This window comes from Podarcis muralis, chromosome 4 (assembly GCF_964188315.1).
Source record: "Podarcis muralis chromosome 4, rPodMur119.hap1.1, whole genome shotgun sequence".
Classification (NCBI taxonomy): domain Eukaryota; kingdom Metazoa; phylum Chordata; class Lepidosauria; order Squamata; family Lacertidae; genus Podarcis; species Podarcis muralis.
The window spans coordinates 6,179,431-6,193,433 of record NC_135658.1 but is presented as its reverse complement, the minus strand read 5'-3'; the positions used below and the strand labels follow the sequence as shown (position 1 = coordinate 6,193,433).

General features: G+C 51.4%; 1 protein-coding gene across 2 annotated transcripts in view; it reads left to right on the top strand.

Annotated features, from left to right (window-relative positions):
- The window catches only part of INPPL1 (inositol polyphosphate phosphatase like 1), a 74,663-nt gene that overhangs the window by 19,117 nt on the left and 41,543 nt on the right, over window positions 1-14,003 (top strand). For both annotated transcript variants that reach the window (XM_028725775.2, XM_028725774.2), the window contains exon 2: window positions 9,642-9,705. In XM_028725775.2, coding sequence (XP_028581608.2) covers window positions 9,642-9,705 — 64 coding nt within the window. The remainder of the gene's footprint in view (window positions 1-9,641; window positions 9,706-14,003) is intronic.

Genomic DNA, 14,003 nt, shown 5'->3' with positions numbered 1-14,003 from the left:
CTGGGTCACCGCAGGAAGCAACCTGAAAAGACGTAACATGAAGCAAACGTAACATGAGGTATGACTGTATTTGTTAAATGATTTGTTTGCTCGTAAGATTCCTTCACTGCTTTTCACCACGAGGTCCTGAGTTCAGGTTAGATAACAAGAACCTACAAAGAGCCTGCAGGATCAGGCCAGTGGACCATCTAGTCCAGCATCCTGTTCTTCAAGTGGCCAATCAGACGGCTGTAGGAAGAATGCCAGCAGGACCCGAGTGCGAGATCACCCTTGGTTTCCACCAGCTGCAACTCAGAAGCATCGCGGCCTCCGACCATGAAGGCAGAACGTGGCTAGGAGCCTTCGATAGCCCTCTCCTCCTCCATAGATTTTCCTCATCCTTTTTAAAAGCCGTCCAAGTTGGTGGCCATCCCTGCCCAGGTACCTCCAAGTGAAACCCACAGGCAGGATTCTGGCACAAGAGCATCACTCTCCCCTCCTGTGGTTTCCAGGAACTGAGAATCCTATGGAAAAATAATCTCTCAAAGGACCTGTTGATGGCATTTTACCATTGTACTGTGGAGAGAATAATTGGGTGCACTCTTCCCACCTTGGATCAAATCTATGCTTCCAGGTGCCATAAGAAAGCTGCAGAGATAGCGCAGGATAGTGCACACCCCGGAAATGATCTCTTTCAGCTTCTGCCTTCTGGAAGAAGGTACAGGGTTATAAAGACTAGGACTAGCCACTGAGAAACAGTTTCTATCCAAATGTGATTTTGGTTTTAAACGCAGTGTAAGGAGTCTCTAGGGACGTGGGTGGCGCTGTGGGTTAAACCACTGAGCCTAGGACTTGCCGATCGGAAGGTCGGAGGCTCGAATCCCCGCGACAGGGTGAGCTCCCGTTGCTCGGTCCCTGCTCCTGCCAACCCAGCAGTTCAAAAGCACGTCAAAGTGCAAGTAGATAGATAGGTACCGCTCCGGCGGGAAGGTAAACGGCGTTTCCGTGCGCTGCTCTGGTTCGCCAGAAGCGGCTTAGTCCTGCTGGCCACATGACCCGGAAGCTGTATGCCGGCTCCCTCGGCCACTAAAGTGAGATGAGCGCCGCAACCCCAGAGTCGTCTGCGACTGGATCTAATGGTCAGGAGTCCCTTTACCTTTACCTTTAAGATAGTCTCTATGGGAGTATATTGTATTTAATTATGGGGTATCAGAGTTTTTAGGGGGCTAACCAGGTTGGGATAGCTGGGATAGCAGGCTTGTTGGTTTTGAATGTCTTGTGTAGATTTTTCAGTTTCGTTGTTCTGTCTGGGACGATGACAATAAAGATCATCGTATCGTAACTGGCATTCAGAAGCGTCTTCTCCTCCAGGGAAGAACATTGGCATCCCGGCTAGAAGCCCTCGATGGCCCCCTCTCTGCCCAGCATTGGGCCTCTTCTTCCATCATGCATGAGGAGCTATGCCCACCTGGCTTTTCCTTGCGCTGCGTGTGGGAACCAGGGTCGTAGGTGTGTGGCGTTGAAGACATGCTGTGGCTTCCCCTTCGAGACGAGCCCTGCCTTGATTTCTGGGAAGGGTGATGCTGGGACCAAGAGAATGCACCACATGCAGAGTGAAGGCCTTCCGTGGGGGAACCAGATCCAGTCATGTGGGCAGAGGGATGAAGGAAGGAGGGAGCCACGCAAGCGCATCTCCTGCCCGCCTAGCAGAGTGTGGCAGGCTGCCCCAGCCACACACTTCTGGCTGGCAGTCTTTATATCTATATAAAGAGGTTACAGCAACAGCTAAGACAACATTTCCCCATCTTTGCCGCATTAATCAGTAGGTCCCTTACCTTTCCCGCCCCGACCTGGCCACAGTGATCCATGCGACGGTCACCTCCAGGCTTGACTCCTTTAATTCGCTCATCGCAGGGCTGCCCTTGAAGCTGTCCCAGAAACTCCAGCGGGTGCAGAATGCTGCAGCGAGGCTCCTCACGGGGTCTCTGCCATGGGAGCATATTCACCCAGTGCTTTTCCAGCTGCACTGGCTCCCGGTGGAGTACAGGGTCAGATTTAAGGTGCTGGTTTTGACCTTTAAAACCCTTTGTGGCTTAGGGCCCTCGTATTTACAGGACCGCCTCTCCTGGTCTGCCCCGCAGAGGACCTTAAGGTGCATGAATAATCATAGTTTAGAGGTCCCGGGCCCTAAGGAAGTCAGACTATCCTCCACCAGGGCCAGGGCCTTCTCAGTGATGGCTCCGACCTGGTGGAATGCTCTGTCCCAGGAGACCAGGATTTAACCTTCTTTCACCGGGCCTGTAAGACAAAGCTATTCCGCCTGGCCTTTAATTTGAATCCAGCCTGATCTTTCATTTCCCTTCTCTTCCCTCCCCTTTTATGAAGATTACCCACTTGTGAGACCCCACAGCTAATTCTCCAGTCTAAATCCACACTCCAGTCTAAATACAACAACCTTTGTACAAGATCAAAAGGATATGATATCGTTATATCAATGGTTATGATTAATCCCCAGTGGCTTCTGCAGGAGGGGCTGAGAGATGCCCCCTGCCAGAGACCCCTGGGGGACAGCTGCCGGTCAGTGTAGGCACTGCTGAGCAAGGCCACTCGAAGTAGGGCTTCCCAGACTTGGGTCTGCAGTTGTTTTGGGACTACAGTTCCCATCACCCATGACCACTGGTCCTGCTAGTATGGATGATGGGAGTTGTAGTCCAAAAAAACAACAACAGCTGGAGACTCAAGTTTGGGAAACTAAGCATGCAGATCACTCCTGAGATTATAAGAACACGGGAAGAGCCTGCTGGATCAGGCCAATAGGGGCCCATCTGGTCCAGCGTCCTCTTCTCACAGTGGCTAACAAGATGCCTGTGCGAAACCAGCTGGCCGGATCCGAGCACAAGAGCAACTCTCCTTTTCTGCAGTTTCCAGCAACTGGGATTCAGCCATGGAGGCAGAGCACAGCAGCCAGCAGCCCTCTCTTCCTCCACGAATTGCTCTAATCCTCTTTTCAAGCTATCCAGTTGGGGTGGCCATCCCTGCGTCCTGTGGCAGGGAGTTCCGCAGTTTAAGCTAGGCGCCATGTGCAGAAGGGCTTCCTTTTCTCTGTCCTGACTCTTCCGGCATCCGGCTTCCTTAGATTTAAGGTGTTACGAGAGAGGTCTCTGCCTGCTATCTCTGTGCCATGCATAATTCCATAAACTTCTTATCGTGCCTCCTCTTTCCTCACAGTGGAAACAGGGAAGCTCTTGGCGCAGCAGCTCCTTGCGAGAGGTGTGCTCTGCAAATGCGCAGGAGGCTGCGAGGCAGGGTCCAAAATAGCCCCAGCCTGCGTGGCGCAGCTGGTAATCCTGCCCCGAGTCTCCCAGCCCTACATGTGAACTCCAAAGAGATTGGGCTGTGTGTTAGAGTAAACAGTCCAGCCATCCGGCAGGCTCTCTTGATGATGATGGCCTGGGTCATTCTTGGGAAACAGCCTTCGGTGCACAGGGGTCCTTTGTCCCTCTCCGCAGCTGCTCTGCTGGGCTGACTTCTGGAACGGGGCTTCTTTGTCTGCTCAGGATTAGTCACTGGACCAGCCGTAACCCGAACCTCAAAGCGTTGGCGTCCGGCGCTGGCGGCGTCCGGCGCTCAGCCCAAAGGCTCAGAGAAACCGGAGCCTGTGGAATGCATATGCTGTGGAGGACTGTTCCTGGCCGGCGGCCCCTGCCCCCCGCAAACGAGGCCTTGCCGGGCTGGAGACACACGTCCGTAAGGCTGCCAGGGGTGTCACAGTTGGTGGCAGAGCAGCCGTGCCAACATTTGAGGCCTGGAGCCGGAAAAATGCAGGTGGGACGAGGTCAGAGCAGCCTTTCCCCCAACCTAGGGCTCTCTGGGTGTTGTTGGACTACAACTCCCATCAGCCCTTGCCATGGCAGTCGTGCTCCTATGAGCCTCAGAACCATGGCTGTGCTAGCTGATAGGAGTTGTGGGCCCAAAACGTTGATGCCGAAATCCAGCATCGCCTGAGCTCTGCGAGTGTGGCTTTCTCCCGATTGAAGTGCAGAGTGTTTGACTCTGCAGGGAAACGAAAATGCTTCTTTACTATTGTAGTACTATTGTACTACCAACCTTACTGTATGCTTGTGAAACATGGACCACTTATAAACGCCATCTCCAGCTCCTCGAAAGATTCCATCAGTGGTGTCTCCGAAAAACTTTACACATCACTTGGGAAGACGGGCAAACTAATGCCAGGGTACTGGAAGAAGCAAAGATCACCAGTGTCAAAGCAATGATTCTTCAACATCAGCTTCGTTGGACTGGTCATGTTGTGCAGATGCCTGATGATCGTCTTCCAAAGCAACTACTCTATCCTGAACTTAGAAATGGAAAGCGTGATGCTGGTGGTCAACAAAAGAGGTTTAAAGACTCTCTCAAGGCAAATCTTAAAAAATGTAGTATAAGCACCAACAACTGGGAAACACTGGCCTGCGAGTGCTCCAGTTGGAGAACAGCCTTTCCCAAAGGTGTCATGGGCTTTGAAGACACTTGAACTCAGGACGCAAGGGAGAAACGTGCTGAGAGGAAGGCACGCTTGGCAAACCCTCACGGTCATCAGCTTACATCCAGAAAACAATGTCCCCACTGTGGAAGGACATGTGGATCCAGAATTGGCCTCCACAGTCACTTACGGACTCACTTTTAAAACCATGTTTATGGAAGTCAGTCTTACCTGTTTAGGGAAGCTTTTAAAAGCTTCCCTAAACAGGGCTGCCTTCAGATGTCTTCTAAAAGTCTGATAGTTGTTTTTCTCTTTGACATCTGGTGGGAGGGCGTTCCACAGGGCGGGCGCCACTACCAAGAAGGCCCTCTGCCTGGTTCCCTGTAACTTGGCTTCTTGCAGTGAGGGAACCGCCAGAAGGCCCTCGGAGCTGGACCTCAGTGTCCGTGCAGAATGATGGGGGTGGAGACGCTCCTTCAGGTATGTGCAGATGTGCAGAATGTCATCACCTTGGCACTGCCAGTCAAAGATAGAAGGTTGGAGATGCTTGAGAGACACCTGTCTCCACCAGCGATGGTGGCAATTCTGTGTTAGACTCCCCGCCTCTGCAGGCAGAATGGCAACCGTTCATTTAGAGGGGTGGAGGAAGAAGGGGGCTGTCCCCCCTTACCTCTTAGCACCCTCCAGCTAATTCTGCCCACCCCTTTGGGAACGGCAGATCTAGAGTGCAAAGCGCTTTGGCAAAACCGGAAGTTCTCGCATGCAAAAAAGGCCTGTGCTGTGTTTCTGAATAACTGCTTGCTGGTTCCCCACAGTGGTCAACTGGTCGGCCACTGTGAGAAAGAACAGGAAGCTGGACTTGAACCCTTTGGCCTGATCCAGCAACCGGCTGCTCTTTCGGTTCCTGCTCTTTCCTTTCTGCGGGGCAGATTCCCGCTAGATTGCGGCCCCAGCCACTCGCCGGCAGCTTTGCTCCGAAGGCCGCCAATAACCAGCCGGAACAAAAGTGGCGTTGCAAAATGGAGGCCGCAAAAAGAGCCTCTTTTGCCGCCTGCCTAAACTCTGAAGGCTCCTAATAAGAATTCGAGAGGCGCGTTGAAGAGCCTTTGCAAAGAAGATGGTTACGGGGCTTTTGTCCCCTGAAGGGTCAGCGAGACCCAGGCGTTTTTTGGCAGGCTTCCCTGGTGACGAGGGGTGGCGGGGGGAGGAAGGAGGAATCGGCAGCTCGGAGATGGGAGGAATTTTGGGTTGGATGTTTTAACTCGGAGATGTTTCGCAGGAGCCAAATTTGAGCTGCTGCTTTTGCTGGGGTGCTGACTCAGAGCTTGCTGCTCAGTCACCATCTCCGCTTCCTGCCTCGAGTGGGTGTCCTTTTCTCAGAAGACACTTCTCCTTCTGCTTCCGAATTGTAGGGGGGGGGATCGGGGGGGCGGGCCGACTGCAAAAGCAGCAGCTCTGCATTTCCTGGGGTCAGGTGGGGACGACAGCGGCTCTTTTCTCTGAAAAGAGTCGTGTGGTGCTCTGCAGCAGGCCAGAGGGGGGTGCTTTTACCAGCTCGGTCTGCTTTGCCAACTGCAGCCGTTCCTGGGAGACCCTGACCACACACTGGCTACCTCAAGGCTGGACTACTGTAAGGCGCTCTTTGTGGGGCTGCCCTTGGGGGCTGTTCGGAAGCTCCCCTGGTGCAGAATGCTGCTGCCAGATTGCTGACGGGAGCTTCTAGTTGAGAACATGTGGCCCCATTGTTGAAACAGCCACACTGGTGGCCCACTTATTGCCAATCCAGGTTCAAGGTCCTTGTGTTAATTTACAAAGCCCTGAATAACTTACGTCCAGGGGTACCTCGGAGATCTCCTGAACCCTGACATCCCAGCTTGATCACTGAGATCATCCGCACAAGCATCTCTTGTCGTGAGGCCCGTTTGACAATAACCACCTTGGGTCAAATCTATGCTTCCAGGTGCCATAAGGAAGCTGCAGAGATAGCACAGGATAGTGCGCACCCCGGAAATGATCTCTTTCAGCTTCTGCCTTCTGGAAGAAGGGACAGGGTTATAAAGACTAGGACTAGCCGCCTGAGAAACAGTTTCAACCTAAATGTGCTTTTGGTTTTAAATAAGGAGTCTGTATGGGAGTACAGTGGTACCTCTGGATGCGAACGGCATCCATTCTGGAGCCTCGTTCGCGTCCTGAGTAGAATGCAACCCGTGTGCGCGGGTCGCGATTCGCCGCTTCTGTGCATGCGTGTGACATCATTTTGAGCGTCTGCGCATGCGTGAGCAGCGAAACCCGGAAGTAACGCGTTCTGTTACTTCCGGGTCACCACAGAGCGTAAAACGCTCAATCTGAAGCATATTCATCCCGATGTATCTATCCCTATATTGTATTTAATTATGGGGTATCAGAGCTTTTAGGGGGCTAAACAGGTTGGGATAGCTGGGTAGCAGGCTTGTTGGTTTTTGAATGTCTGATGTAGATTTTCAATTTCGTTGTTCTGTATGGGACGATGACAATAAAGAGTATTGTATCGTATCATATCGTTTGTGGAAACTTAAGGAGGCGAAAGTGCTAACGTAGAATGGGGTGTTGCTTAGCCATAAGGCTGGGCCTCTGTTGAAGAGACGGACTTGCTGCTGGGTCCCCTGGCTCAGTTTGCAGGAGGTGGGCAAGATAACCTTTGGTGTCCCTACAGTTCAATGATTCTGTGAGGGCCAGAGGTCTTAGTCCCAGCCTTGCTGCTTGAAATCCCTTTTTCTTTCCGAATGGGGGAGGCTGGAGGCTGCACCTTGCAGCTTCCGCATGCAGAGCAGCTGATTTGCTGCTGAGCTAGGAGGCTTCCCTCTCTCTAAAGCTGTTTTGGAGAAGAAAATTGGGCCGCAGGGTGGATGCGGCACAGGGACACATCCTTCCCTTTGCCACGAGGGTTTTGTGTACACTGCACAGCCGCCAACGCCCTTGTGCCTCATTGCTCTCTCAACGTCCCAGCCCTCCCTCTGCGTTTCTCCTCCCGAGGCTGCAAGCTGGTGCCAATTATTCATCTCCTTTGCCTTCTGAATAATACATTCACCTGTGCGTTAAGTGGGGGCAGGCTGGCTTTTCTCTGGTCAGGAGAGGAGAAAGGAGAAGGGGCGTAATTTTCAGCGTTCGGGAACCGGCTCCCCGTCTCTCTTTCTCTGAACTTTTGCAGAGATCAGAGCTGTGAATGTTCACCTTGTCTCCCCTTGCCTTGAAACATCGTGGTTTTCATTTGGCTTCGAGCAATCAACGGCGGAAGTGCCTTGTGTGACACGGAAAATTCATTATACCTGCGATCTGTAATTTGGCTCGTTAAAGAAGATAATCGTCTCAGTTTATTTGTTTTTTCGCTCCGTTTCCTGATGCAACTAGTGACCCCGTTCCTGCCAGGAAACTTTTGCCGCCCCGAGTGGCTGGGAGAATCCAGTCAGATGGGTGGGGGGTGGTATAAATAGTGAAATTATTATTTGCCAAGCTGGTGCCTGCAAGAGGGAGCCGGGTGCGAGAGAACTCTCCTGCAGTTTCCAGCAACTGGTAATCGTAAACATTAGGAGTAACTTTCTGATGGTAGGAACCATCAGAACTTCCAACTCTACAATTCCATGATTCTAAAAGCGGCCTTTTGTTTCCGTTCAGCTCTGTGACAGGGGTGAATTTCCCCCTTTGCGGTGTCTGCATCAGAGGCCAGCCCTGTCTGCAGCCCAGCCCCCGATAATTTTAATGTTTAGCTATGCACAGCCCTTGTTGTTTGCCTCTCATTTGCAAGGACTTGTCGGTCCCCGAGCGATGTGTTTTGCATATTCTGTTTTGCATAATTCACGCATGGTGCTCCAAAGGGCTAGAGAGTCTCGCAACAGCAGCTGCCCAGGGTGAAGCTGCCTTGCATGTAGTTAATCTTTGGAACTCCCCGCCCCAGGAGACAGCGATGGCTTTCAAAGAGGGATGGATTCAACTAGGACGGCTGTGTTATTCCTTCATGGCTGGATGCAGCGATGCTTCTGAATCCCAGCTCCTGGAAACCACAGGAGGGGGAGAATTGGTGTTGTGTTCGAATCCTGCTTTTGTGTTTCCCATAATGGGCATCTAGTTGGCCCCTGTGAGAACAGGTTGCTGGACTTGGGGTGTCATTGGCCTAATGTAGCAGTAGTCTTATTATGTTCTTAATCTGCCTTGCTTTCTCCTCCTCCCTCCAGCAGCCAGGGTATAGCACATCGGGAGCGAGAGGCAGGGTCTTTTCGGTTGTGGCTCCTGAGTTGCGACACAGGGAAGTTCATCTCCCCCTCCCCTTTTTAACTGGTCTCTGGAGACTGTGCTCTTTCAGTGGGTAGTTTATAAAATACATATATAGAGCCCTGCAGTTGGGGTGTGGGCAGCCTTTTGGCCATTTGGCAGTGCTGGACTCCAGCTCCCATCAGCCCCAACCAGAACAACCACAGGATGCTGGGGCTGATGGGAGTTGTAGTCCAAAACGTGGGAGGGGGTGGCCGGGTTGGCAAAGGCGTATTGCTTTCTTCCCCAACGTGCTGCTTTTATGTCAAGCAGCAAAGACTAAACCCAGGCGCACATGTGGCAAGAGTCTTTGACCTGCAGTTTTTTAAATTGTTTTCATTTGTGCAATTGCTTCTTACATGTTTTTGCACTGTAAATCGCTTTGAGATGCCTCGCAGAAAGCAATTTAATAAATAATAATAATAATAATAATGTACACTACTTAAAAAATAAATAAATCTCAGGGTGGTTCGCAGAATAAAGTACAAGATAAAAACTCAAGTCAATAATTAAAACAAAGTCCAAAGAAACAGCAACCGCCCCCTTCCCACAGACCCATTTAAAAGGCTGTAGAATATTAATCTGCCCAAGGCCTGGTGGGAGAGGAACATTTGTCAGTTTGTAAGATCTAGGCAGTGCCTCTGAGCATGTGTTTTTTTCTTCCTGGGTTGGTGCTTTTAATTTGCCCCTGATTTAAACGCGACCCATCGCAAATGCCCAGAGATCAGGGTTGTCCAGATCAGGGTGTGTGGTGGGTTCATGTAAGGGAGAACAAAGCCCCAAAGCTTCCCATTTTAGAGAGTTGAGTTTTTCTATAGCTTCACCTCAATAGTCACCCCCCTGTTTTAAACCTCTCTTTCTCTCCCCCCCCCCCCCAATCCTTTTGTTGTTGCCATAGATTCCAGAAACATGTCCACACCTACCGGATCTTGCCGGACGAAGAGGATTTCCTGGCCGTGCAGGTGAGCGCCGTACCTCTCGCCGCCTCCTTTTGCAGAGTTTGTGTAGATTCTGTTGCTTCCGGTGACGGTTGCGCACGAAGATCTGTGGCTATATCTACCCAAAACGCTGTTGTTTGTTCCTGGATGGAATTCTGTGCACACCTTTGAAGGAAATGGTTCGGGGGGAGGGCATAAGCAGTTCCAGTAGCAGGGGAGAATCTCGAAATCAGTTCTGAAAGATGAATGACTCCTCACGGTACACCAGCCTGAGAGGTGCACTCCCAAGATGTTTCGAACTACCCTTCCCATCCGCCTCAACCAGCAGGGCCTGCTCCCATCAGCTTCCCAGTGTCACATGGCAAGTGGTACCCAGGAATTATGGGGGTTGTAGTCTGAAACTCATCTGCCATGGATGCTTTGGCTGAAATTCCTGCATTGCAGGGGGTTGGAGTAGATCAGGCATAGGCAAACTGGGCCCTCCAGATGTTTTGGGACTACAACTCCCATCATCCCTAGCTAACAGGACCAGTGGTCAGGAATGATGGGAATTGTAGTCTCAAAACATCTGGAGGTGCTGAATTTGCCTGTGCCTGGACTAGATGATCTTGGAGCAGGGTATGTGTGTGTATGTGTCCCTTCCAAATCTGCGCTTCTGTGATTCTATGAAGTCCAAAATGGCATAAGGCTGCTGTTCCTAAACAATGCAATTCAATGGGACTCCCTGTTATAGAATCATAGAAGCTGTAGAATTGGAAGGGGACCTTTCCCCCCCGAGGGTCACGTAGCCCAACCCCTGCAGTGCAGGGATCTTTGTGCCCAGTGTTGGTTTCGAACCCACAACCCTGAAACTAAAGAGCCTCATGCTCTGCCGGCTGAGCTCTATAACCGTTTAACATTCAGGGCAACGTTCGGCGACGTGCGGAGTGGAAAAGAAGGTGGCCCAGGGGTTTATGCCCTTGGCTGGCGAAGGCAGAAGGTTGGGGGGTGGGCTGCGCGCTGTGCGCCTGTGAGCGCAGGCCGGGAGGTCCCCCGGGACGTGAGCGACGCTTCTCCCTGCTGACCGCGGAACGGGTGATCCTTTAGCCCAGCGCTGTCTCCAGGGCAGAGCAGGGGTTGGCAGGAGCCCTGCAGATGCCCACACACTGCTGATCTTGGCAGGAAGTCTGCCTGGCGCAGGCGACGGTTCATTTATAGCACAACAGTAACCTCATTGTGCCGTCCAAGCCGGCAGGAAAAAGTGAGCCCTGGAGGGGGGGGGCTGCTGAAAGGAGGACATTCCCCAGGCCCAACCCCCCCCCCGCTTGCTGCCCAGCTTGTGTTGCAGCAAGAGCTCTGATGCTGAATCCTAAGCGAGCCCAGGAGCCTGCCCTCTCTGCCTGCGCCACGGCTGGGGGAAAGGGGGGGGTTGCATTGGGTGCTGGTGGGGGGAAGGAAGGCTTCTTCCCTCGCCTGGGATGGCCCCCAGCCGCCAACTGATCGGAGCGCCTTCGCCCTGGCCAAACAGGGAATTCTCAGCAGGCATTTCCTGTTTTGTGCTCCAGAGGTTGGCGAGGCTTTTAAATGGTTGGAAATCAGTTTTGTAAGGCTTTGTGTGTCTGTATCGCCTTCGGTGTGTGTGTGGGGTGTGTGTGTGTGTGTGGAGAAGCACACATGCATCGGCAGGGGGTTGGACTAGATGACTCTTGGGGTCCCCCCCCCCCAGCTCTGTGATTCTATGTGGCGCCCATCCCTGCAACGCTGAAATAATCTCAGTTCGTTGCACAGAAAAGCCAGCTCTGTGGCTTGAGTAAGCAGCAGCCTCTGGTCCTTGGCTTGTGGGAAGGAAAATCTTCTTCAAAGAGGCACTGATTCCACCCCCCTCTGCTCTTTACACTTGGCTTTTGGAGTTATCCGGGCACTGCTTGGCCTCACTGCTTCCGTTTGCAAGCTCCGAAGGGCTCAGAATTCGCTTTCTGTATTAAAAAAACAAAACGGGAAGTGCAGATTCTCAGAGCCGAGTCCATAAACCTCTGCAAACGGGGGGGGGGGGGGGGGCTGGGCCCTGTCTGCCAAGGTAATGAGAAAACTGCTGAGGGTATTGAGTGGGGAGGGTGCTCACCCCTTCTTCCTTGCCCCCCCCCTCAGCAAGTGACCCTCACCACCATTTGGTTTCAGAGCCTGGTTGTGGGAGAAAGCTTTTCAAAACAACCTTAAGAGGATTTGGGGGGGGGGGAGAAGGATTGTTAGGGTCTTAAATTTGCAAGGGAATAAATTAATTTATTGCTGGAGGAGACTCTTGAGAGTCCCATGGACTGCAAGAAGATCAAACGCATCCATTCTGAAGGGAATCAGCCCTGAGTGCTCACTGGAAGGACAGATTGTGAAGCTGAGCCTCCAATACTTTGGCCACCTCATGAGAAGAGAAGACTCCCTGGAAAAGACCCTGATGTTGGGAAAGATGGAGGGCACAAGGAGAAGGGGGCGACAGAGGACAAGATGGTTGGATAGTGTTTTCAAGGTTACCAGCATGAGTTTGACCAAACTGCGGGAGGTAGTGGAGGACAGAGGTGCCTGGCGTGCTCTGGTCCATGGAGTCGGACATGACTAAACGACTAAACAACAACAAAATCCATTTATCTAGAGGTGATTTTTTTTTGGGAGGGGTGTGTGTCACGAAGAGGGGTTGCTCATGTTTTAATGTGTTTTTAATCTTTTGTTGGAAGCCGCCCGGAGTGGCTGGGGAAACCCAGCCAGATGAGCGGGGTAGAAATATTATTATTATTATTATTATTATTATTATTATTATTATTATTATTATTATTAGGCAGTAGGAGGTTTAGACCTCCCCTTCCCAAATGCAGACCCCCCCATCTAGAGATGCGCAGGATTAGAGCAAGGCGCGTCTCTCTTGCATGCCCCCCACCACTGAGCTCCTCCCATGATTGTAGGGTGAGTAAAAACAAGTCTTAGCAAGTGTTTTCCCTTTAGTGGGGTTCAGGATTTGGGGGCTGAAACTGCTGTGAAGCTGTCCCAGTTCAATCCTGTCTTCATAGGCACAGGTTGCACTGGGTTCAGGTCTTCTCCCGCCTTGGGAGACCTGCCAGAGGTGTTTTGTGATGGAGCTAGGAGCCCGTCTGCAGTCACAAGGCACAGACTGGTCTTGCGGCAACTGACCTCTGTCACTTCCGGGTTCCTGAACGGTAGCTTGTGTCCTCCCTGATCTCCCCCCAGCGGTGACGCTTGTGGGCTGGCAGCGGCGCTCGAGGAAGTCTGCCTGTGACCTTTGTGCCGTGGGAAGCTGTTTGGCTGAGAGCACGGCCTCGGGGACAAAGGGACCTGGTGGGAGGCGTCGTGCCAAACATCCAGGGTGGGGAAGAGCGTTGTGTTTTCTGTACGAGGTTCAAGGAGATCTGCTAGCAGTGAAAGGGTAGAATTAAGGGACAGAGCAATGGCTCTGGTACTTGGAGGTCCATGCCCAAACTTCCTCATTGAGGATACTTCTCTGTCTGCCCTGCGTTCAAAACGACTGGTGGATTATGATGGACGAATTTTGCATTACAGTGGTACCTTGGTTCTCAAGCTTGATCCGTTCCGGAAGTCTGTTCCAAAACCAAAGCGTTCCAAAACCAAGGCGCGCTTTCCCATAGAAAGTAACGCAAAATGGATTAAACCATTCCAGACTTTAAAAACAACCCCTAAAACAGCCATTTAACATGAATTTTACTATCTAATGAGATTACTGATCTGTAAAATGAAAGCAATAATCAATGTTCTCTACTATAAAATAAATAGTACAGTATTGTAGATGATAATTTATTTATTTTTTAAATTTATTACCTGCACTGATGATAGTCATTGTTTGCATGGGCGGCTTTTATCCATTTCCTAAGTCACAGAATCAATCAGTAGTTAAACTGGGCTCCACACGGTCGCAAAAACAAATTACAGTGGTACCTCAGGTTAAGAACTTAATTTGTTCCAGAGGTCCGTTCTTAACCTGAAACTGTTCTTAACCTGAGGTACCACTTTAGCTAATGGGGCCTCCTGCTGCTGCGCCGCCGCTGCTGCACGATTTCTGTTCTCATCCTGAAGCAAAGTTCTTAACCCAAGGTACTATTTCCGGGTTAGCAGAGTCTGTAACCTGAAGCATCTGTAACCTGAAGTGTCTGTAACCCGAGGTACCACTGTAACCGAAGAAGCCACCAAAAAACCACAAAATAAATAGCAAAAACAAAAGTGCCAAACTTAATCCGTTCCGTAAGTCTGTTTGACTTCCAAAATGTTCAAAAACCAAGGCGCAGCTTCTGATTGGTGCAGGGGCCCCGGAAACAATAGCTGAT